We start from the raw sequence: 25,959 nt of genomic DNA on the forward strand, positions 1-25,959 counted from the left end.
ATGAGACCCCCAGACAGGGCCAAACAGGAAGGATATATCACCCACTTTGTCAAAGCTCTACACAATATTGTGCTACGGAGGTATAAACAGATGAGTACGGGGAACATAAGGTTGAATATATTATTAGAGACAAGCTACATCTGTCTCATATTATGACATTTCAACTAGATCTGTCTATTATATTATGACAGACCAGCTAGATCTGTCTCCATTTCACTTTGGCCATTGTTGTGGGCCTGCCCTCCCCTCAACAGCCTCAAATAGGCCATTTCATGTGGGTTGGGGTGGGACGGCAGACACACGCATCTCACATTTCATGTTTACAGTGGGGCAAAAAAGTATTTAGTCAGCCACCAATTGTGAAAGTTCTCCCCACTTAAGATGAGGCCTGTAATTTTCATCATAGGTACACTTCAACTATGACAGACAAAATGAGAAAAAAAATCCAGAAAATCACATTGTAGGATTTAATGAATTTGCAAATTATGATGGAAAATAAGTATTCGGTCAATAACAAAGGTTTCTCAATACTTTGTTATATACCCTTTGTTGGCAATGACAGAGGTCAAACGTTTTCTGTAAGTCTTCACAAGGTTTTCACACTGTTGCTGGTATTTTGGCCCATTCCTCCATGCAGATCTCCTCTAGAGCAGTGATGTTTTGGGGCGGTTGCTGGGCAACACGGACTTTCAACTCCCTCCAAAGATTTTCTATGGGGTTGAGATCTGGAGACTGGCTAGGCCACTCCAGGACCTTGAAATGCTTCTAACGAAGCCACTCCGTTGCCCGGGCAGTGCGAGATCATAGTCATGCTGAAAGACCCAGCCACATTTCATCTTCAATGCCCTTGCTGATGGGAGGTTTTCACTCAAAATCTCACGATACATGGCCCCATTCATTCTTTCCTTTACACGGATCAGTCATCCTGGTACCTTTGCAGAAAAACAGCCCCAAAGCATGATGTTTCCACCCCCATGCTTCACAGTAGGTATGGTGTTCTTTGGATGCAACTCAGCATTCTTTGTCCTCCAAACATGAGTTTAGTTACCAAAAAGTTATATTTTGGTTTCATCTGACCATATGACATTCTCCCAATCTTCTTCTGGATCATCCAAATGTTCTAGCAAACTTCAGATAGGCCTGGACATGTACTGGCTTAAGCAGGGGGACACGTCTGGCACTGCAGGATTTGAGTCCCTGGCGGCGTAGTGTGTTACTGATGGTAGGCTTTGTTACTTTAGTCCCAGCTCTCTGCAGCTCATTCACTAGGTCCCCCCATGTGAGATCTTGTGTGGAGCCCCAGATCAAGGGAGATTATCAGTGGTCTTGTATGTCTTCCATTTCCTAATAATTGCTCCCACGGTTGATTTCTTCAAACTAAGCTGCTTACCTATTGCAGATTCAGTCTTCCCAGCCTAGTGCAGGTCTACAATTTTGTTTCTGGTGTCCTTTGACAGCTATTTGGTCTTGGCCATAGTAGAGTTTGGAGTGTGACTGAGGTTGTGGACAGGTGTCTTTTATACTGATATCAAGTTCAAACACGTGCCATTAATACAGTTAACGAGTGGAGGACAGAGGAGCCTCTTAAAGAATAAAAGTTACAGGTCTGTGAGAGCCAGAAATCTTGCTTGTTTGTTGGTGACCAAATACTTATTTTCCACCATAATTTGCAAATAAATTCATTAAAAATCCTACAATGTGATTTTCTGGATTTTTTTTCTCATTTTGTCTGTCATAGTTGAAGTGTACCTATGATGAAAATTACAGGCCTCATCTTTTTAAGTGGGAGAACTTGCACAATTGGTGGCTGACCAAATACTTTTGCCCCACTGTGTATATATATATATATATATATATATATATTGCTTCTAAATTTAAAAAAAAAAAATCACAAGTCACATATTATTAATTTCAAACAAGGGCATTAGCATGAGAAGAACTTACCAGTCCAAAACAGGGACATTGTTCCTCTTCTGCAAGCACATTAGATTATACACAGTGGCTACAACGGTGTCCTCTCCGTTCAGAAAATATTCCTCCACTTGGGAATCGCTAAATGAATAGTCCTACACTCACTTTTCCGATCAATTTCTTCCAAATTGTGTACATCTGTATATCTAGACTTAGATTTAGCTTTCCCTGACTTAGTCGCCATACTGATTGATATATAAACAGCTGAATCTGCGCGTTTACCAAAACAACGCTGTGCGTAAAATGCGTAGCTCCTTCCGGAATAAAACTTCAATAGCGACTGACTCTTTACGGAGTTTACAACATGGGTTGGTCTTCCAACACACAACCATTACATACTGCAGTTTACCTCAGCTCATTGGCCATCTACCCAGCTAGATTTCAAGACGATCAGTCATTGGGTTAAAATACAATCAACGAAACAGTGGTCATATCATTTGTGCACAGTGATGTCATTACTTGTCTTCAAATCGGTTTCTTCAGTCAATACGTCCCGCGAAATGGCCCATCAGGTTTGGTTGTGTTACAAACAAACCAGTTAATTGCAATGAAACCAAACATGAATGGAAAAGTCACGTTCTGTGTGGGTTATTTACCTGGAATGTGTCAAACGGAATGAGACGGAATTCACGACACAAGCAGTTAAGTGTTAAGATATAAAATCCGTTTTTATCAAACAAAAGATCATTCATTGTGTAACAATGAGCATTGGGATTGCTAACAGACGAAGATCGTCAAAGGTAAACAATTTATTTTAATGCAGTATGTGATTGTTACGCCTGTGCTGGTTGAAATTGTATTTATGGGGCTCTATGCCCCAAATAATCACATCGTATTCTATCGCAGTAAATCCTTTTTTTAAATCTGACAACGCAGTTGGATTAGCAAGATGCTAGGCTTTCGATACATGTGAGACACTTGTATTTTCATGAATGTTTAATATGACTATTTATGTAGCGATCACCGTATGTTGTGGAATTTCAGCCCGCTACAGAGTTCCGTGCTCAGAGAGGTTAACAATGTCTACACTGAATTTCTGATCAATTTGATGTTGCTTTCAAATGGGGGGGGGAAACGCTTTTCTTTCAAAAACAAGCAAATGTCTAAGTGACCCCAAACTTTTGAACTGTAGTGTAAATGATTTTTTGTTAACTAGTAATTTCTGCTAACATGTGGGTTTTAGCTTGCTTGAGCCTGCTAACTGAGTGTTAATTCACCAGTTTCTATACATGTTTCATTTTTAAACATCTTTCAAATGAGTTCTTTAATCTTACTGCTTAACTATTTATCTGTACATGGAATTGTATTATTTCACTCTTTTCTTCTAATTTTACAGGAAAATGCCATCTGATGTGTGGAGACATTTCACTGCAGCTAATGTAGAAGGAAAAGCTGTGTACATTTGCAAATACTGTGCCAAATCATGTGAAGAATGCAACAAAGATGCAGAATTCTGGCCAATTGCATAAAGTTCCTTCAGTGCTCACAACAAGCAACCTCTGACAAAAGTCGCTCTACTTCTATTCAAGGTGAAAATTATGAATCAGGCACCTTATCGATAGCAACAGCTCATGGTCCTCCTGGAATCAGAAGTTTTTTTTGACTCAACGGAGTAACGAAGTCAGAGAAATGCTGATGAATGTCTTGCTCAAGCTGTATATGCAACTGGTTCACCTCTGATGTTCACAGGCAGTGTGTATTGAAAGAGATTTCTGAATGTTCTTCACCCAGCATACACCCTCCAACCTGACATGCTTTATCTACTCATTCGCTGGATGCAGAGTTCAGAGTTCAAGTGAAGGTCAAGCAAATCATAGAGAAAGCAGACTATTGCAATCGCTGATGGGTGGTCGAATGTTCGTGGGCAAGGAATAATTAACGACATCTTCACTCCTCAACCAGTATTCTGCAAGAGCACAGACAAGGGACAACGGACACACCGGGCTCTACATTGCAGATGAGCTGAAGGCAGTCAATGACCTTGGACCACAGAAGGTATTTGCACTGGTGACAGACAATGCTACGAAAATGAAGGCTGCTTGGTCTAAAGTGGAAGATCCCCCCCCTCACATCACATCACACCCATTGGCTGTGCTGCTCATGCATTGAATCTGCTCCTCAAGGACATCATGGTACTGAAAACAATGGATACACTCTACAAGAGAGCCAAGGAAATGGTTAGGTATGTGAAGGGTCGACTAGTTATACCAGTAATCAACCTCCCCAAGCAAAGTCAGAAGAATAAGAGCACCACATTGAAGCTGCCCGGCAACACCCGTTGGAGTGGTGTTGTCATCATGTTTCACAGTCTCCTGGAGGGGAAGGAATATCGCCAAGAAATGGCCATATCACAGTCCGCCGATATGGACAGCCCCATCAAGAGGATCCTCCTGGATTATGTATTTTGGGAGAGAGTGGTAAGCAACCTGAAACATATAGCAGCAGCCATTGCACAGATTGAGACAATGCCATCCTGTCTGATGTTCTGTTCTGAAATCTGTACTGCCTTGCCAACTTCACCGTTGCTCCAAGCAGAGGAAACTGCAGTTCTGAAATGCATCAAAAAGAATCAAGACTTCTGCCTGAAGCCCATACACACCGTAGCATACATGTTGAATACCAAGTATGTTGGCAAGAGCATCCTGTCTGGGGCAGAGATCAACAAGGCCTATGGTGTCATCACTACCGTGTCTCGCCACCTTGGCCTGGATGAGGGCAAGGTTCTTGGCAGTCTGGCGAAGTACACTTCCAAGCAAGGGCTTTTGGATGGAGATGCAATATGACAGTCATGCCACCATAGCTCAGCCACCTGGTGGAAGGGACTTTGTGGATATGAGGCTCATTCTCCTGTTGCCTCCATCATTCTCCAAATCTCACCAAGATCAGCCGCCTCAGAGCGCAACTGGTGCTTGTTTGGGAACACACACCAAAGCCCGCAACAGGCTGACAAATACAAGGGTTGAAAAATTGGTTGCCATCAAATACTTAAGAATCTCAAATATAAAATAAATTTAGATGTAGTAACCTATTTTTTTACTCATTTTTAAAACATGATTCCATGTGTTATTTTATAGTTGCGATGGGGGGGGGGGCACCGGTTAGTAGAAGTAGTATGTACATATAGGTAGAGTTATTAAAGTGACTATGCATAGATAACAGACTAGCAGCGGCATAATGGGGGGGGGGATGCAAATAGTCTGGGTATCCATTTGATTAGATGTTCAGGAGTCTTATGGCTTGAAACAAGAATCCATTTAGAAGCCCCTTGGACCTAGATTTAGCACTCTGGTACCACTTGCCGTGTGGTAGCAGAGAGAACAGTTTATGACTATGGTGGCTGGAGTCTGACAATTTTTAGGGCCTTCCTCTGACACAGCCTGGTATAGAGGTCCTGGATGGCAGGAAGCTTGGCCCAGTGATGTACTGGGCTGTTCGCACTACCCTCTGTAGTGCCTTGCGGTCAGAGGCCGAGCAGTTGCCATACCAGGCAGTGATGCAACCAGTCAGGCAGGATGCTCTCGATGGTGCAGCTGCAGAACCTTTTGAGGATCTGAGGACCAATGCCAAATCTTTTCAGTCTGAGGGGGAATAGATTTTGTTGTGCCCTAATCATGATTGTCTTGGTGCGCTTGGACCATGTTAGCGTGTTGGTGGACACCAAGGAACTTCAAGCTCGCAACCTGCTCCACTACAGCCCCATCGATGAGAATGGGGGCGTGGCCTCCCGGGTGGCACAGTGGTTAAGGGCCACCAGAGACTCTGGGTTCGCACCCAGGCTCTGTCGTAACCGGGAGGTCCGTGGGGCGACACAGTTGGCATAGCGTCGTCCGGGTTAGGCCGGTAGGGATGTCCTTGTCTCATCGCGCACCAGCGACTCCTGTGGCGGGCCGGGCGCAGTGCACACTAACCAAGGTTGCCAGGTGTTTCCTCTGACACAATGGTGCGGCTGGCTTCCGGGTTGGATGTGTGCTGTGTTAAGCAGTGCGGCTTGGTTGGGTTGTGTATCGGAGGACGCATGACTTTCAACCTTAGTCTCTCCTGAGCCCGTACGGGAGTTGTAGCGATGAGACAAGATAGTAGCTACTAACAATTGGATACCACAGAATTGGGGAGAAAAAAAAGGGGTAAAATTAAACAAAAAATAAAATGGTCCTTGTTTTCCTGTAGTCCACAATCTCCGTTGTCTTGAGAGGTTGTCGTCCTTGCACCACACGGCCAGGTCTCTGACCTCATTGTCGGTGATCAGGCCTACCCCTGTGTTGAGGATCAGAGTGGCGGATGTGTTACCTACCCTTGCCACCTGGGGGCAGCCGTCAAGAAGTCCAGGATACAGTTGAAAACGGAGATGTTTAGTCCCAGGGTCCTTAGCTTAGTGATGAGCTTTGGGTGTTGAACGCTGAGTTGTAGTCAATGAGTAGTATTCTCACATAGGTGTTCCTTTTGTCCAGGTGGGAAAGGGTAGTGTGGAGTGCAATAGAGACTGCATCATCTGTGGATCTGTTAGGGCGTTATGCAAATTGGAGTGGGTCTAGGGTTTCTGGGATAATGGTGTTGATGTGAGCCATGACCAGCCTTTCAAAGCACCTAATGGCTACGGATTGGTAGTCATTCAGGTTACCTTAGTGTTCTTGGGCACAGGGACTATGGTGGTCTGCTTGAAACACGTTGGTATTACAGACTCAGACAGGGAGAGGTTGAAAATGTCTGAAGACACTTGCCAGTTGGTCAACGCATGCTCGCAGTACACGTCCTTGTAATCCACCTGGCCCTGCAGCCTTGTGAACATTGACCTGTTTAATGGGCTTACTCACATTGGCTGCGGAGAGTGCACACAGTCGTCCGGAACAGCTGGTGCTCTCATGCATGTTTTAGTGCTATTTGCCTCCAAAATTAAATAAAGTAGTTTAGCTTGTCTGGTAGGCTCGTGTCACTGGGCAGCTCGCGGCTGTGCTTCCCTTTGCAAGCCCTGCTACATCCGAGGAGCGTCACAGCCGGTGTAGTATAATTTGATCTTAGTCCTGTATTGACGCTTTGCCTGTTTGATGGTTCGTTGGTGGGCATAGCTTCCGGGTTAGAGTCCTGCTCCTTGAAAGCAGCAGCTCTAGCCTTTCTCAGTGCGGTTGTTGCCTGTAATCCATGGTTTCTGGTTGGGGTATGTACGTACAGTCACTGTGGGTACGATGTCGATGCACTGATTGATGAAGCCAATGACTGATGCGGTGTACTCCTCAATGCCATCGGCGGAATCCCAGGAACATATTCCAGTCTGTGCTAGCAAAACAGTCCTGTAGCTTAGCATCTGCTTCATCAGACACCAAGTCCCTGTTTCTTCCTGCTTTAATTTTGGCTTGTAAGCAGGAGGAAAGAATTATGGTCAGATTTGCCAAATGGAAGACAAGGGAGAACTTTGTATGAGTCTGTGTGTGGAGTAAAGGTGGTCCAGAGTTTGTCCCCCTCTGGTTACACATTTAACATGCTGATAGAAATTTGTTAAGACAGATTTAAGTTTCCCTTCATTAAAGTCCCCGGCTACTAGGAGTGCTGCCTTTTGTTTGCTTATGGCGGGAATACAGCTCATTCAATGCGGTCTTAGTGCCAGCATCGGTCTGTGGTGGTATGTTGACAGCTACGAAAAATACAGATCAATTGTCTAGGTAGATAGTGTGGTCTACAACTTATCTTGAGATAAGTAAGGAAGTCTTGAGCTATTGCTATCATACACCAGCGGTTATTTACAAAAATACATAGTCCACTGCTCCTTGTCTTACCCAACGCCGCTGTCCTATCCTGCTGGTACAGCGTATAACCAGCCAGCTGTATGTTGATAATGTTGTCGTTCAGCCACGACTCCATGAAGCATAAAATATTACAGCTTTGAATGTCCCATTGGTAGTTTCATCTTCAGTGTAGGTCATCTATTTTATTTTCCAAAGATCACACGTTTGCTAGCAGAATGGAAGGAAGTTGGGTTTATTCTATCGCCTAAGAATTCTCAGAAGGCAGCCCGCCCTCTTACCCCTTTTTTTCCCTCTGCTTGTCTTCATGCAAATGACAGGGATATGGGCTTGTTCCCAGGATAGCAGTATATCATTCACATCGGGCTCGTTAAAGGAAAAAAGGATTCTGCCAGGCCATAGTGAGTAATCGCAGTTGATGTACAGAAGTCTTAATTTCCGGCGCCGACAGAGATGGCCGCCTCGCTTCGCGTTCCTAGGAAACTATGCAGTTTTTTGTTTTTTTACGTGTTATTTCTTACACTAGTACCCCAGGTCATCTTAGGTTTCTTTACATACAGCCGAGAAGAACTACTGAATATAAGATCAGCGTCAACTCACCATCAGTACGACCAAGAATATGTTTTTCGCGATGCGGATCCTGTGTTCTGCCTTACAACCAGTGTAACCGAGTGGATCACATGCAGCGACCCCAAAAAAAAACGACTCAGAAAAAGAGGGAAACGAAGCGGTCTTCTGGTCAGACTCCGGAGACGGGCACATCGTGCACCACACCCTAGCATTCTTCTTGCCAATGTCCAGTCTCTTGACAACAAGGTTGATGAAATCCGAGCAAGGGTAGCATTCCAGAGGGACATCAGAGACTGTAACGTTCTTTGCTTCACGGAAACATGGCTAACTGGAGAGACGCAATCCGAAGCGGTGCAGCCAACGGGTTTCTCCACGCATCGCGCCGACAGAAACAAACATCTTTCTGGTAAGAAGAGGGGCGGGGGCGTATGCCTTATGACTAACGTGACATGGTGTGATGAAAGAAACATACAGGAACTCAAATCCTTCTGTTCACCTGATTTAGAATTCCTCACAATCAAATGTCGACCGCATTATCTACCAAGAGAATTCTCTTCGATTATAATCACAGCCGTATATATCCCCCCCAAGCAGACACATCGATGGCTCTGAACGAACTTTATTTAACTCTCTGCAAACTGGAAACGATTTATCCGGAGGCTGCATTCATTGTAGCTGGGGATTTTAACAAGGCTAATCTGAAAAGAAGACTCCCTAAATTTTATCAGCATATCGATTGCGCAACCAGGGGTGGAAAGACCTTGGATCATTGTTACTCTAACTTCCGTGACGCATATAAGGCCCTGCCCCGCCCCCTTTCGGAAAAGCTGACCACGACTCCATTTTGTTGATCCCTGCCTACAGACAGAAACTAAAACAAGAAGCTCCCACGCTGAGGTCTGTCCAACGCTGGTCCGACCAAGCTGACTCCACACTCCAAGACTGCTTCCATCACGTGGACTGGGAGATGTTTCGTATTGCGTCAGACAACAACATTGACGAATACGCTGATACGGTGTGCGAGTTCATTAGAACGTGCGTTGAAGATGTCGTTCCCATAGCAACGATTAAAACATTCCCTAACCAGAAACCGTGGATTGATGGCAGCATTCGTGTGAAACTGAAGGCACGAACCACTGCTTTTAATCAGGGCAAGGTGTCTGGTAACATGACTGAATACAAACAGTGCAGCTATTCCCTCCGCAAGGCTATCAAACAAGCTAAGCGCCAGTACAGAGACAAAGTAGAATCTCAATTCAACGGCTCAGACACAAGAGGTATGTGGCAGGGTCCACAGTCAATCACGGACTACAGGAAGAAACCCAGCCCAGTCACGGACCAGGATGTCTTGCTCCCAGGCAGACTAAGTAACTTTTTTGCCCGCTTTGAGGACAATACAGTGCCACTGACACGGCCTGCAACGGAATCATGCGGTCTCTCCTTCACTGCAGCCGAAGTGAGTAAGACATTTAAACGTGTTAACCCTCGCAAGGCTGCAGGCCCAGACGGCATCCCCAGCCGCGCCCTCAGAGCATGCGCAGACCAGCTGGCCGGTGTGTTTACGGACATATTCAATCAATCCCTATACCAGTCTGCTGTTCCCACATGCTTCAAGAGGGCCACCATTGTTCCTGTTCCCAAGAAAGCTAAGGTAACTGAGCTAAACGACTACCGCCCTGTAGCACTCACATCCGTCATCATGAAGTGCTTTGAGAGACTAGTCAAGGACCATATCACCTCCACCCTACCTGACACCCTTGACCCACTCCAATTTGCTTACCGCCCAAATAGGTCCACAGACGATGCAATCTCAACCACACTGCACACTGCCCTAACCCATCTGGACAAGAGGAATACCTATGTGAGAATGCTGTTCATCGACTACAGCTCGGCATTCAACACCATAGTACCCTCCAAGCTCGTCATCAAGCTCGAGACCCTGGGTCTCGACCCCGCCCCTGTGCAACTGGGTACTGGACTTCCTGACGGGCCGCCCCCAGGTGGTGAGGGTAGGCAACAACATCTCCTCCCCGCTGATCCTCAACACTGGGGCCCCACAAGGGTGCGTTCTGAGCCCTCTCCTGTACTCCCTGTTCACCCACGACTGCGTGGCCATGCACGCCTCCAACTCAATCATCAAGTTTGTGGACGACACAGTGGTAGGCTTGATTACCAACAACGACGAGACGGCCTACAGGGAGGAGGTGAGGGCCCTCGGAGTGTGGTGTCAGGAAAATAACCTCACACTCAACGTCAACAAAACTAAGGAGATGATTGTGGACTTCAGGAAACAGCAGAGGGAACACCCCCATCCACATCGATGGAACAGTAGTGGAGAGGGTAGCAAGTTAAGTTCCTCGGCATACACATCACAGACAAACTGAATTGGTCCACTCACACAGACAGCATCGTGAGGAAGGCGCAGCAGCGCCTCTTCAACCTCAGGAGGCTGAAGAAATTCGGCTTGTCACCAAAAGCACTCACAAACTTCTACAGATGCACAATCGAGAGCATCCTGGCGGGCTGTATCACCGCCTGGTATGGCAACTGCACCGCCCTCAACCGTAAGGCTCTCCAGAGGGTAGTGAGGTCTGCACAACGCATCACCGGGGGCAAACTACCTGCCCTCCAGGACACCTACACCACCCGATGCTACAGGAAGGCCATAAAGATCATCAAGGACATCAACCACCCGAGCCACTGCCTGTTCACCCCGCTGCCATCCAGAAGGCGAGGTCAGTACAGGTGCATCAAAGCTGGGACCGAGAGACTGAAAAACAGCTTCTATCTCAAGGCCATCAGACTGTTAAACAGCCACCACTAACATTGAGTGGCTACTGCCAACACACTGTCAATGACACTGACTCTACTCCAGCCACTTTAATCATGGGAATTGATGTGAAATGATGTAAATATATCACTAGCCACTTTAAACAATGCTACCTTATATAATGTTACTTACCCTACATTGTTCATCTCATATGCATACGTTGATACTGTACTCTATATCATCGACTGCATCCTTATGTAATACATGTATCACTAGCCACTTTAACTATGCCACTTGGTTTACATACTGTACTCGATATCATCTACTGTATCTTGCCTATGCTGCTCTGTACCATCACTCATTCATATATCCTTATGTACATATTCTTTATCCCCTTACACTGTATGACAGTAGTTTTTTTTTGGAATTGTTAGATTACTTGCTCGTTATTACTGCATTGTCGGAACTAGAAGCACAAGCATTTCGCTACACTCGCATTAACATCTGCTAACCATGTGTATGTGACAAATAAAATTTGATTTGATTTGATTTGAAGTTATTTTCAGTCATAAGACTGTAGCGGCAACATTATGTACAACAAATTTTTAAAAGTTAAACAGAAAGAAACGAACAAATTGTTTTTTTTGGGAATACATGACCAATTCTGAGTTGAGCTCACATTTGATTGGCTGCAGAGACTGACACCAACACAGTAGCCAATCAAATAAAAGTGCCCCTAGGGAGTATCAACCATTGACAGAGTAGTGAGGTCAGGGTACACTTTTCAGGGTGGGTATAATTTGTGGAACATTCCGACAGGAATCTGTTCCAAAAACTTTGTAAATAACAATGTTGCCAACAAACACATACAAAGTTGAATAGCGGGCAAATAAGATGTCGGTAGGGACGTGGGCCATTTCATTAAGTTTTTCACTCACCATGTTAATTCCGAAAAATGTCTGTCCTCACTTTGGTAACCTATGGACATATATTAAGAATAAACTACGTGGTGAGTGGATGCCTATTCGGCAGCTAGTTAGCTTAGGTGAATTGATCGCGCTATTGTGTATGCGTTGTTTGTTGGCAACCTTGTACTTTACGAAGTTTCTGGAACAGATTCCCGTTGAAATGTAACAAATTATACCCACCCCACTTACAAGCACATCCTACAGCACATAATCTAGCAAAATATATATTTTTTAAATATTATCTAACTTGACCCAAGGCGTGTCTGCCTCCTGAGTTACAGTAATAAAGTTCACATGGTAATAGCCTGCTAACAGAAATCCTATTATCTAAAACATGGTGTAAAGCGTGATAAGAAAGAAAAACGTGATATCATTGATATGCTAACACTTTTATTTCGAGTAAAATCACCTCAATGTATTTTGTGTCATACTTAAACATATGCAAAGAATATCTAGACACTAATGCAACAAATACATGTTGGTGTTGTTTTTACCTGAGCAGTCACAGTGCTGGAACTACACGGTCCGTACTCCATTGATTGAAAGATATCGTGCATTGTGTTGGTGGTGCTGCCAGTCATGATACAATGGTGCAAGAAGTAACTTTTAACTTGTGTTGATCATCAACATGATACTATGTATCAGAACTGGCTTTCTTGCTCTGTAGTCCATCAGCGTGTTAACCAAAATTAATGCTAGCTAACTTCGCTAAATCTGTGAGTTCAGATACCCAAAGAAAAGTTCCCCATGACGAACTGCAAAGTGCTTGAAAATAAAAGACAGCCGCACACTCTAGGAGCTCAGATGCAAAAATGTAATACCAACGTTTCGACAGCCAAGCTGTCTTCATCAGGGTATAATCACAAACACTGCGGGATGACTCGTTTATATAGTGTCAAAAGACACAGGTGTTTGTAATCATGGCCAAGAGTGGCCTAATACCATTGGTTAATAATCAAATATTAAAATGTCAAACAAAGAACAGCATACAAACAAATGGATAGCATACGATCATAGATTCATTTAACTACACAAGTTTACAAACAATTACAATGGCAAAATCACAATAATGACAAGAATGGCTTCAGATCAAAGTCTACGTTGAGACCGAAGGGCGCAAGTGTCTTTAAATGAAAGATCCAGGCAGCCTCTCGTTTTAACAATAAATTATCAAGGTCACCCCCTCTCCTAGGGAGGGTGACATGTTCGATGCCAATATAACGCAGAGACGAAATCGGGTGGCCTGCCTCCAAGAAGTGGGCCGCAACTGGATAAGTAAAGTTTTTACACCTAATGGTGCTACGATGCTCTGAGATACGTGCTTTTAATTCGCGCTTTGTTTTACCTACATAATTTTTACCACAAGGACAAGTTACAAGATAAATAACTGCCTTAGTGGAGCACGTAATAACACCTTTTATTGGGATCGATTTCCCTGTTTGTGGGTGTTTGAAGGATCTATATTTATAAGTGCCATTGCATTGAGCACAGCCATTACATTTGTAATTTCCATGCAGTAGGGGCGCAAATAGACGTTGTTCAGGAATATCTTGGGGTGGTAAATCAGAGTTTACCAATTTGGTCTCTGAGATTTCTGCCCCGCGAGAATACGACCAAGGGAAGGTCCGAAAACACATTACCGAGACTATCATCGGATTTTAGGATGTGCCAATGTTTGTGAACAATTCCCTTTTCAGAGCACTTTGAATAGCGGGTAGTTAGAACGCAAGAATGCGTCTTTTTGCGAGACTGACCTTGAAAAAGGTCATGTCTCGTTTTGTTTTTGAATTTTTTTCAATGGCAATATTAATCTGATCATTCTTGTAACCCCTCTCCTTGAACTTTCTTTGCGTCTCAGCCATATTTCTGTTCAAATCGGATTGTTTTTTGCAAATTCTTTTGATTCGACAGAATTGGCTGTAGGGCAAACTATTTTTCAAGGGAAGTGGGTGACAACTATCAGCCCTCAACAAACTGTTACGATCAGTAGGCTTCTTGTAAAGATCAGTGTATAGAACATTATCTTCACACAAGATCAGAAGATCAAGAAAACTGATTTGACGTGTATCAGATTGCATAGTAAATCTCAGATGCTCAGAGCAGGGGCCTGTTGCACAAAAGTAGAATTAAGACATCCGGGATAAATGACTCAGCTGAGCTCAATGAAGCCAAAACATGTGCGTCCAGGCTTAATTGGTTGCACAAAGACCAAGCCAGGATGAGCAGACACGGATTCATTAAAGCCAGGTGAAACCAATCCTGGATAGGTGCGCGCTCACGGCTCACTCAAATAGACCCCGCCACAGATCACAGATTAACTGATTTACCATGGCAACTAGAGCCGCGTACTTTTCCCCGTCGGAAGCACAAATCCTCATGGAGGCATACGAGGAGGTAAAAGATATAATTAAGAAGAAAGGCAACACCGCCACAGTGATAAAGCAAAGAGAAAAAGCGTGGCAAAGTATTGCAGACCGCCTGAATGCGTAAGTAGTGCACAATTACACACTCACCGCTCCGCTGAAACATCACAATTACAATTCAAATATTTAATTCACATCTCCAAAAATGCAGTTGTACTGTAATTATGAAACGGTTAAATTTTTTATTGAAATGCACTGCAGATATGAGTGAAATTGTGTAAAGTAACTCCATCACACTGTATAAAGCTATGATACATTTTTTGATATTTTTACTTAAAACAAGACAAAAATACCAAGTAATTTTTGCAGTGTGACTCCATTAAATGTGTGTGTGTGTGTGTGTGTGTGTGTGTGTGTGTGTGTGTGTGTGTGTGTGTGTGTGTGTGTGTGTGTGTGTGTGTGTGTGTGTGTGTGTGTGTGTGTGTGTGTGTGTGTGTGTGTGTGTGTGTGTGTAGATTAAACATGAACGGGCCAAAACGGACATGGCAGCAGGTCAAAATCAAATACAAGAACATTCTGCAGAATGGTATGGTCCCTGACTAATATTTAACAAAGCACAAGCATATATTGTACCCAGAAGGTGCCTGCTCACACATTGTCTGTACTGTTTTAGCAGTGAAAAAGAATACCCACAGACAAGGCACGGGTGGTGGGTCACCAAAGGCTGACCTTACCCCAGCAGAGGACATGGCCTTGGAGCTAAATAAAGGCAGGCCCGTCTTAGAGGGGATCCCTGGGGGAAAGAGACGAGCATAGGTTCCTCCCAAGATGCCACCCGCTTCATTCAAGGTATGTCCTTCCATCTCTACATGGGATACAACCACATTCATATTGAATCAATTTGGACTGTCTGACTTTGGTTTACCTATTGCCTTGCAGTGTCTGGCAGCACTGTGTTCCTGTTAGAGCCACCAGCACAAGCACCAGACGATGCTGATCCAGTGAGTACTCCATCAAAGGCATACTGTAGGCCTGGCATGTCTTGTCTACTAGCTTCAATATGAATCCGATTTAAATGTGATAGGGTGAAGGCCCCAGTGCAGCAGCAACAGCACATGATGGAGACGATGATGAGGAGGAGACCATCTCTCTGGATTCCAGAAGGCATGAGGTATCATGTTAAGACTGTGAAAGTACTATTTACTCTACAATGGTGAGGAGTCCTCATCAAAATCAAAAAATCTAATTTCTTTTACAGGACCCAGATGCTATACAGTGGGAAAACCAGCCTGGCAACATAGTGCGTATTAATAAAAGGACACCACATCCTGCCAAATTCCAGCTGCGCTAATTGTATTGTGTTCACAGAGCTCACAAGCTATCAGAAAGTTGTATGGCAACCACCTCCGGCGCCAAATAGAACTGGCAGACATAGACATTCAGTACAAGAAGAAAAAGATGGAAAATCTTGCACTGGAGTTCGAAATAAAAAAGAGGACAATTAGGAAACTGGACCTTGAAATAAAAAAAACTTGAGAGGGAGGTGAGATATGCCTTCAATGTACACTGTATGCTAACTGTAACACAAATGTATTAATCATTATTTTTCTTTCCTCCCCCAGCTCCAAGAAGATGACACAGCTCAAAATAAAAATTAGGTATATTCTCGTAAAGTCAAGTGAGCCATGACATATGAGCTCTTATTGTGAGCACACAGGACGGTGGCATCTTTCTAAGGTTTTTTTATTTTCCCAGCAATCAGTACAACCAAGTCATCGTTATAAGGCATCGCCCTCTTTTGCCCACCCCCCAGCACCAGGTGTGGCCACTAGCCTATATGAAGGCCCAAAATTGTGTGTTCCTTTCTGCTCTGACAATGGCATGCCCATTCGTGCGAGATGTGGTGGATGAAGAAGCACTTGTGCTGAGGAGAGCCTTCAGGCGAGAAAGGGTCTTCAGGGACCGGTTGGACCCACTGGCCTTCCCTGATGACCATCTATATGAAAGATACAGGTTTTCTGCAGATGGCATCAGGTATCTATGCAGACTACTGGGTCCCAGGATTAAGCACCGCACTGCACGGAGCCATGCACTGAGTGTGGAGCAAATGGTTTGTGTGGCCTTGCGCTTTTTTGCTAGTGGAGCCTTCCTGTACTCAGTGGGGGATGCTGAACAAGGCCACAATTTGCTGCACAATAAGGAGTGTGTGTCTGGCTATCAAAGCATTAGCAGATGTCTTCATCTCCTTCCCTGGCCACAGAAGACTCTGTGACATCAAAGAGGAGTTTTATAGGATTGCAGGTAAGAGGATCTACAAATTACAGGACAACTGTTAACACATAGTAGGATACTCATTACTTTGTGTGACAGGTTTCCCCAATGTCATTGGTGCAGTGGACTGCACACACATAAGGATAAAAGCCCCTCAGGTGCCCATGAGGCCGATTTTGTGAATAGGAAATCCTTTCACAGCATTAATGTTCAGGTGAACATAACTTTTGATATTGTCCATTGACGAACACTCTGCATTGCCAGTGATGTGCATTGATTGGTGTAATATTCCTCATCTTATGATTTCAGATGGTCTGCAATGCTGACTGTGTGATCAGCAATGTTGTGGCAAAATGGCCTGGCTCAGTCCATGACTCCAGAATCTTTCGGGCCTCTGAAATCTATCAGTGCCTATGACAAGGTAAGCCACACAACCCCTATTTATAACCATCATGGCTGTGTCAAGAATATCACTGTGTTTATGAGGTAGTAATGATGAGATTTTGTGTTGACAGGTGAATTCTCTGGTGTGTTGCTGGGAGACAGGGGTATGGCTGCCAGCCTTTTCTCCTGACACCTTTCACAGACCCCCAGGAAGCACAGCAGGCCTACAACCATGCCCATGCCAGGACCAGGGCCAGAGTTGAAATGACCTTTGGCCTCCTGAAGGCACGCTTTCACTGCCTTCACAAATTAAGGGTCAGCCCTGTTAGGGCATGTGATATTACTGTGGCTTGTGCTGTCCTCCACAATGTGGCCTGCCTGAGGAAGGAGAGGGCCCCCAGAGTGCCACCAGCCATGGACTGGGACAATCCGGCAATCTTCCCTGATGACGACAGTGGTCGGCTGCTGAGGGACCAATATGTGTTGAATTATTTTAGTTAGTATGTGTGCTTTCAATTTTGGTTAAATATGTCCTGCGGTGGCAGAGGAATTTGTTTTTTTTTGGGTGCGTTTTTTGACGAATTTGGCCTCTTATGATGTTTGTGCGGTATACTGTGTGTAATATAAGGCTGCAGGGAGGCTACTGCATCCATTCATTTGTCTGTTCAGTTGATGTGTATGGATTTGTCCTGCATTTATTTTAGTGTGCAGACATGCAGGGTGTGTTATATACAGACCTTTGAATGTGTATGTATCATTTTGTATAATATGCTTGGATTCTGTGCTTTCCATCTTGTAGAGTCACTGTGACTTCAGTTTCGAAAGGAGCTGATGGTTTACCTGCTTTGTTTTGTCCTTATTCAATAAAGGAACATAATGTTACACATTGTGTTTTTATATTCATATGGAATGTGTATTTGTTTATATGACAGAGTACTAGGGCCACACTGAAGAAAAAGGATAAAGTCATAAATTTATGAGGCTGGTTCTTTCTGCAGAAAAGCTACATATTGTTTTTACAGTTTTGATACTTATGACAATGTGATACTTAATATTCTGGCACATCAGCATGTCTTTGTTTATGAAACCATACTGAAGTACAATTTCACGAAATGCCCCACATCTGTCATTTTAACAACTGTCCTCCTTTAAAACAACTGGTTACAATATTATGACTTGTGTTTTTTTCCCCTCTGTGGCCCTAATATTCTATCATTTTATATATATAGCCTTATAGTCTATGGGAAACTGTAAATTATCTAATGATAGCAACATCTAAAAATCATTTTTTATCCAAAATCATTGAAATTAATGATCACAAACGTTTAAATAATAACAGTGGGTCTAGTTATATGTGATAACAATGTATAGTGAGCAGTGAAATAACTATTGGTTTCCATTTGTGGTGACTGCTGACTGACATTAGGGATGAGATTAAATAGATCCTGGAATTTAGCCTGGTCTGGAGCAGGCTAGCTCCACAGAATAAATCTCCATGGTAATTTATACCATAACATATCCTCCTGCCCCCTATCCATCTTTAGTGCAACCGGATTACGGATCAATTGAGCCAGGATCACCAAGATATCCTGGCTTAATCCCTTATCCTAGTTTTGTGCAACAGGCCCCAGGAGCTGTTTTGCATCACCCCTCCACAAAAATATCATCAATATACCGTTTCCAAATAATGATGTGAGGCAAGAAAACATTTTTGAGAGGATTGAAAATAGACTGTTTCTCCATGTAACCCACATACAAATTAGCATAGTTAGGAGCCATGGGGGATCCCATAGCAGTACCTTTCGTCTGAATAAAGAAATCATTCAGAAACATGAACTAGTTATGCTTAAGTACTATTTCAGCCAATGTTACAATGCATGCACTGGAAGGTAGTTCATTAGGGTCACATTGCAGAAGAAAATGTTCCATAGCTTCAATACCGCCCTCGTGTAGAATATTAGTGTATAATGACTCAACATCAAAAGTAACTAACAAGGTATTCTCAGGGAGAGGATCAAGAGATTCAATGATAGAGACCATACTGCTGGTGTCCTTTACAAAGGAGGGGAGCTGCCTGAAGAAAGGTTGTTCTGCCCTGTCGCGCTAACCCCCCCACCCTCACTAGCTTAGTTGCCGCCCTCTCTGCTTCAGCTTGCCGGACAAAAATCAACTAGCTAAAGAAGCTATCAGTTAGCAAGTTGTGTATGGTAGTCAGTTTCCATACGGACACATTAGCGTGAGGACTCATATTGACAATGCGCACGCGCGGATTGGCTGCTCGTCTGCTCTCCGCTTTCATTCGACTGTTCAGTCTTGTTGTCGTCAGAGGCCATTCCTAATTGTTTTGTGTTTTTGATTCTGCATATTATCTCAAAGGAATGCCATATTTTCTTAATAGAGATAAAACAGCAACAACCATCGTCTGTCAAATAGAGCTAGAATAGTTGTATCCTGTTTACAAGATAATAACTACAGTTACTATACTGAAGTTTTCTGAAGTTACAGCTCGCTAGCTAACGTTATCGTTCGGGCTGGGTGTGGACTGCCAATGGCGTGTGTAGAGACATCAGGTAGCTAGTTCTGCCAGTGCAATGTCTCATCACATCCAAGTTATCAGTACATTGTTATTGCTAGCTTTCAAGATTCTGTTCTATTTGACATTTAGAATTGTTTTTTATGTTGACGACCTAAGCCGATTTTGATTTAATTGTTTTATTTGTTCAACAGATGACAGAGTAGGAGAGGTCCTGCTGAAAAGGTGAGCTCACTTTCACAGATACTCAAAACGAATCAAAGATGCATCATATGGACACACCTACGCTACCGGTCAAAAGTTTTAGAACACCTACTCATTCAAGGGTTTTTCTTTATTTTTTACTATTTTTACATTGTAGAATAGTAGTGAAGACATCACAACTATGAAATAACACATGGAATCATGTAGTAACCAAAAAAGTGTTAAACAAATCTAAATATATTTTATATTTGAGATTCTTCAAATAGCCCCCCTTTACCTTGATGACAGTTTTGCACACTCTTGGCATTCTGTCAACCAGCTTCACCTGTAATGCTTTTCCAACAGTCTTACATATGCCAAACACTTGTTGGCTGCTTTTCCTTCACTCTGCGGTCTGACTCACCCCAAACCATCTTAATTTGGTTGAGGACGGGGGATTGTGGAGGCCAGGTCATCTGATGCAGCACTCCATCACTCTCCTTCTTGGTAAAATAGCCCTTACACAGCCTGTAGATGTGTTGGGTCATTGTCCTGTTGAAAAACAAATGATAGTCCCACTAAGCCCAAACCAGATGGGATGGCGTATCGCTGCAGAATGCTGTGCTAGCCATGCTGGTTACGTGTGCCTTGAATTGTAAATAAATCACAGACTGTGTCACCAGAAAAGCACCCCTACACCATAACACTTCCTCCTCCATGCTTTACGTTGGGAAAAACACATGTGGAGATCATTCGTTCACCCACACCGTGTCTCAAAGACACTGGTTAAAGACAGTGGTTAGAACCAAAAATCTACAATTTGGACTGCAGACCAAAGGACAAATTTCCACCGGTCTAATGTCCATTGCTCATGTTTCTTGGCCCAAACAAGTCTCTTCTTCTTATTGGTGTCCTTCAGTAGTGGTTTATTTGCAGCAATTCGACCATGAAGGCCTGATTCACACAGTCTCCTCTGAACAGTTGATGTTGAGATGTGTCTGATACTTGAACTCTGTGAAGCATTTATTTGGGCTGCAATTTCTGAAGCTGGTAACTAATGAACTTATCCTCTGCAGCAGAGGCAACTCTGGGTCTTCCATTTTTGTTGCGGTCCTCATGAGAGCCAGTTTCATCATAGCGCTTGATGGTTTTTGCGACTGCACTTGAAGAAACTTTTGAGCTTTTCTTGCCATAATGTGGACTTTGGTATTTTACCAAATAGGGCTGTCTTCTGTATAACCCCCTACCTTGTCACAACACAACTGATTGGCTCAAATGCATTAAGAAGGAAATAAATTCCACAAATTAACTTTTAAGAAGGCACACCTGTTAAGTGAAATGCATTCCAGGTGACTACCTCGTGAAGCTGGTTGAGAGAATACCAAGAGTTTGCAAAGCTGTCATCAAGGTGAGGGGTGGCTATTTGAAGAATCTGAAATATATATATATATATTTTTTTACCACTTTTTTGGTTACTACATGATTTTATATGTGTTATTTCATAGTTGTAATGTCCACTATTATTCTACCATGTAGAAAATAGTCAAATAATAAGGAAACCCCTTGATTGAGTAGGTGTTCTAAAACTTTTGACCGGTAGTGTAGCTGTAAACCTGTGGCTGCTTCCAGTGGTGGGAAAAGTACCCAATACCCAAGTACCCATACTTTTGTAAAAGTAATGATACCTTAACAGGAAATTACTCAAGTAAAAGTGAAACTCACCCAGTAAAATACTACTTGAGTAAAAGTCTACAAATATTCAGGTATAAATGTACTTAAGTATCAAAGTAAATGCATTGCTAAAATGTACTTAAGTATCAAAAGTAAACGTAGAAATCATTTCAAATTCCTCATATTAAGCTAACCATATGGTACAATTCTTGTTTTTTTTATTATGGATAGCCAGGGGCACAGTAACACTCAGACATAATTTATAAACAAAGCATTTGTGTTGAGTGAGTCCAGCAGATCAGAGGCAGTAGAGATAGCCATGGATGTTCTCTTGAAAAGTGTGTGAATTGGAGTAAAACGTTTTTAAAAAACTTTATGAATGTCATGAAGTAAAATGTAAAAGTTGTCAAAATTATAAATAGTAAAGTACAGATACCCCCAAAAAATGACTTATGTAGTACTTTAAATATTTTTACTTAAGGACTTAATACCACTGGCTGCTTCCAACCTCTTGCTTGGATGTTTATGCATGTGTGCACTTTCCATGGGGTTGGGAATTGACAAAAGGAAGAAATGAAAACCGTCAGACACCGTGTGTCGTGACAACAGTTGTTTAGTTTGACACACAGTAGGCTACAGCAGGGTATGTGCTCTAAGAAGGAGTGGTTCTGGACCAGAATGCTCTCTCGTCCCCAGAGTGATGCAGGAGCAGCTGGATGAGATGTTGTCATCAGAGGTCCCGGTAGTGGTCTCCGCAGAAACCCAGGAATTGGAGAGTGAGCAGGAGCAGAAGATGGTGTTACAGCTGGCTGTGATGATACGTACCATCGGAGACGCCTTCAAGGAGAACAGGGAGCTGGACGAGTCAGTTGATATTGGAGCCATTGTTTTGTGTTTTACAGTACCTGTTACATTTCTCAAACTGTTGTTATGTGAATTCACATTGATTAATTTGATGCATAGACTACCCAGCAAATTGGGAACATTCTCTGAACATTATCGAAGATTCGCATTAAGTTAAGGTTTTATCTAACATTAGAATTTTTTTTCTTCAGAAAACAATTTAAATGAAGTGTCCTTGGAATGTTCTAACATTCATTAAAATGTTATGCACAACATTTGTAATAACCACAACAGAACATTCCCCAAATGTTCTCATTAAGTTTCCAGTTAATGTAATAATAAAAACAGACTAAATGTGTTCTGGGAACATTCTTGCAACATCAGGCAAATGTTTTATTACAAACATTGTTTAATTATCAGCACAACTGAACATTTTTTTTTGTGTAATGAGAACATTTGCCGCAACCTAACGAATGTTCTGGGAACTTTCACGGAATCAATTTTGCTTTGCTGGGTAGCTAAACAAATATGAATATAGAGTATGCTTGTCTATCTGTGTGTTAGTTTACAATGGTCTAAGTCAGTAGTCTAATTACTACCCTACCTCCCTCAACCCGCCTGTCCAAGCAACAGTGTGATAGATGGAATGGTGGGGCAAATGACCAGCAAGACCAGCTACTGGAATTTGGTAGAAAAGGTATTTGAGGACGGTCAAATCACCTGGGAGAGAATTGCTGTGCTGTTCTACGTAGCAGGGAGGATAGCTGTCAAGGTATGTTATACAGTGTTCTTGTTACTTTGTTATTGTTATTGAATATACAGTACAATCACTGTGTGTGTATTAAATCACTCTTTTCATCTCTGCTAGGTGGTGATTGCTCACCTCCCCGAGTTAGTGAAGGACATTCTGAAGTGGACTCTGGAGTACTTCAGAAGCAAATTACTGGACTGGATCCAGAAACATGGAGGATGGGTAAGATATAGATTCCATCAGAGGCTGTCCCCGTAGTGTTTCCCCTTTGTATTAAAGTTAACAGAATGGGCAATATTCTATATTAATATAAACTTGGTCTTGGTTGTTGTGTATGACGTGGTATTAACTATTGTTAAAGAAAACTGAACTGTGATTGTCATTGATTTCTCTCACTTTCTCCCCCCTCTTTCTCTCCTCCCACTTTCTCTCTCCTCATCATTCTTTGTTCCCCCTCTTTAACTCTCTCTCTTCCCAGATGAACAGTTTCGCTGCGCTGGCACGTGTACAGGTGGAGAGGATATCCTCTATGAGCGCCCGGTCCTCAGGGCTCATCCTGGTCTTCCTCGGAGGTGTCATAATGGGTAGTGTTATCACCTGGAAACTGGCCAGGAGGACCTGACACACACACATACACAGTCCCACTCCGGTTCAAACGCAATTGTTTGACATGACATGCAAACGTGTGGGCGTGCACACACACACACACACACACACACACACACACACACACGCACACACAAATACATTTGTTTACCTACCTACCTTCTGGTTTGCTCCGGATAAATAAGATGACCAGATGCTGCTGGAAGTGGTGTTGGAGAGCCAGTAGGAAGCACTCATTCCTCTGCTCTAAAACAAAAATGTCCCAGTGCAAAGATTGGGGACATTGCCCTCTGTCGGGTGCCGTCTTTTGGATGGGATGTTAAAACGGGTGTTCTGACTCGCTGTGGTTAATAAAGATCACATGGCACTTATCGTAAGAGTAGGGGTGTTAACCCCGGTGTCCTGGCTAAATTCATCTGGCCCTCATACCATCATGGCCACCTAATCATACCCAGCTTCTAGTTGGCTCATTAATCCCTCTTCCCAGTAACTATTCCCCAGATCGTTGCTGTAAATGAGAATGTGTTCTCAGTCAATTTACCTCAACTTAAATAAAATGTAACTCTTTTTTTTATCAGTTCCTTCAGAAAGTATTCACACCCCTCAACTTTTTCCACATTCTGTTGTTACAAAGTGGGATTAAAATGGGGAAAAGTATTAAATCCAACACAAAATACTGTATTACATCTCTGCACTTGGAAAAAGAGAGCCATCTGCACTGCTATTTTAGTTTTCAGTTAATCTGATTGATTATTCTTGATTATTGATCTTCTTAAACACTACTGTTGCTCACAGAGTGAGTCCACGCAATTTATTTTGACTTGTTAAGCACATTTTTACTCTTGAGCTTATTTAGGCTTGCCATAACAAAAGGGTTGAATACTTATTGATTCAAGACATTTTTAATTCATTTGTAAAAACAAAATATCTCAAAACATGATTCTCCTTTGACACAAAATCTCAATGTAATCCATTTAAAATTCAGGCTGTAACATAAATGGATGTGAATACGTTCTGAGGGCACTGTATATATTAACCTACAGTCATGAAACCAAAGTGTTGGGGCAGAGCTCAGTACATTTTGCGTCACTACCCTTACGGAAAAAACATGAATTTCACGTTTTTAATGTGATCTTATGGGAAGTTAATATGACAACATGTAAAAGCAACATGTGATAATATGAAATTGCACATTTGCAACATTTCAACATGTGATACCATGAAACTATACCTCACAACATTTGAAAGTTTTTCACATGTGAAAGTCAAAATTTGATTTTCACATGTGAAACTGCAATTCACATGTGTGGTGAAAACATGTTATTCTCACATGTGAAAGGTGGTGTTAACATGTGAACTCTGTATTGAATACATTGTGAACAAATGTTTTCACATGTGAACAACTGTCCTCGCATGTGTCTCTTTTGTTTTCAAAGGTGAACATTTCAGCTCAACATGTAAACAGTTATTTCACGTGTATATACGATTTCAAATGTGAAAATATGATTTTCACATGTGAAACTGCAAATAAAATAAAACTGTATGTCATCACATGAAGTGTTCCAAAACCACATGGTTTCAAATGTTACAAATGTTAAAATGTTACATGTGGAAATTTCACATGTGAAATCATGTGGTTTTTCCCATAAGGGTATATCATCATGTTTGTTGGTATCCTGTTAGACTAGGGTATCTGTGCCTGAAATGAGAAACCAGTGTAAGCCTAACAGACAGCCAATCATGTTATGTGATTGTTTTTTTTACAGAAAGGTCATATTATTTTTCAATACAATATTTTACAGAAATAACACATGAATACCGATTTGATATTTTTGAAGTTTATAAAAATGTATGAAACATGTATTTTGAATAAAAAACATTTGGGATGTTTGACTTGAATGTAATGTATTAAATGTGCCATTTTATTAGGATAAACAAAATAAATATGAGTTGACTGTGTTTGTGCTGTAATAATCATGTTTTAACTATGACCCCTAAATGTCCTCAACATGAGCGTCAGTCAGTAAGCTCCATAATATCAGTTGTGATAGGAATTGTTAGCTAGATGTACAAAGAATGCACAGGACACAAATAGAACATTTTGGCATAAGCTTTTAATATTTTTATAGAGTTTTTGATGTTTTCTCTTTGAATTGGATTTGCTTGTTTTTCCAGTTAATTTTGTGGGGGGTTTTTTTGTTTTATTATTCTTGTTTTATTTTTCCTATCTGCAATGGAGAAGAGTTTTTCAGTTTAATTAGCATTCACTTTCAAACTTTCATACTTTTAATAATAGAACTGTGTTTAAGTCTCTTTTTTCACAAACTTGTTTGTTAAATT

General features: G+C 42.4%; 1 protein-coding gene across 2 annotated transcripts; it reads left to right on the forward strand.

Moving 5' to 3' along the window:
• The first annotated feature begins 19,293 nt into the window (after positions 1-19,293).
• On the forward strand, positions 19,294-25,578 carry LOC112251217 (apoptosis regulator BAX). 2 transcript variants are annotated; one of them, XM_024422078.2, is made up of 6 exons: positions 19,294-19,602; positions 19,760-19,790; positions 22,116-22,283; positions 22,890-23,034; positions 23,131-23,235; positions 23,492-25,578. In XM_024422078.2, exons 1-6 carry the CDS (start codon positions 19,581-19,583, stop codon positions 23,633-23,635), a joined length of 615 nt encoding a protein of 204 aa, XP_024277846.1. In that variant the 5' UTR covers positions 19,294-19,580; the 3' UTR covers positions 23,636-25,578. The 2 variants fall into 2 exon arrangements, with proteins under 2 accessions (XP_024277846.1, XP_024277854.1); XM_024422086.2 differs by having other exon boundaries at positions 19,296-19,602; positions 22,896-23,034.
• The last annotated feature ends 381 nt before the right edge of the window (positions 25,579-25,959 follow it).

The sequence above is a fragment of the Oncorhynchus tshawytscha genome, linkage group LG01 (genome assembly GCF_018296145.1).
Source record: "Oncorhynchus tshawytscha isolate Ot180627B linkage group LG01, Otsh_v2.0, whole genome shotgun sequence".
Classification (NCBI taxonomy): domain Eukaryota; kingdom Metazoa; phylum Chordata; class Actinopteri; order Salmoniformes; family Salmonidae; genus Oncorhynchus; species Oncorhynchus tshawytscha.

What these genes read in the sequence shown, in the direction of transcription:
- LOC112251217 (XM_024422078.2), top strand. Translation starts at nt 19,581, where the DNA reads ATGGCGTGTGTAGAGACATCAG. An exon ending in GAGAACAGGGAGCTGGACGA is followed by an intron (nt 22,284 to 22,889) that starts GTCAGTTGATAT and finishes CGCCTGTCCAAG; the next exon opens with CAACAGTGTGATAGATGGAA. An exon ending in CAGGGAGGATAGCTGTCAAG is followed by an intron (nt 23,035 to 23,130) that starts GTATGTTATACA and finishes CATCTCTGCTAG; the next exon opens with GTGGTGATTGCTCACCTCCC.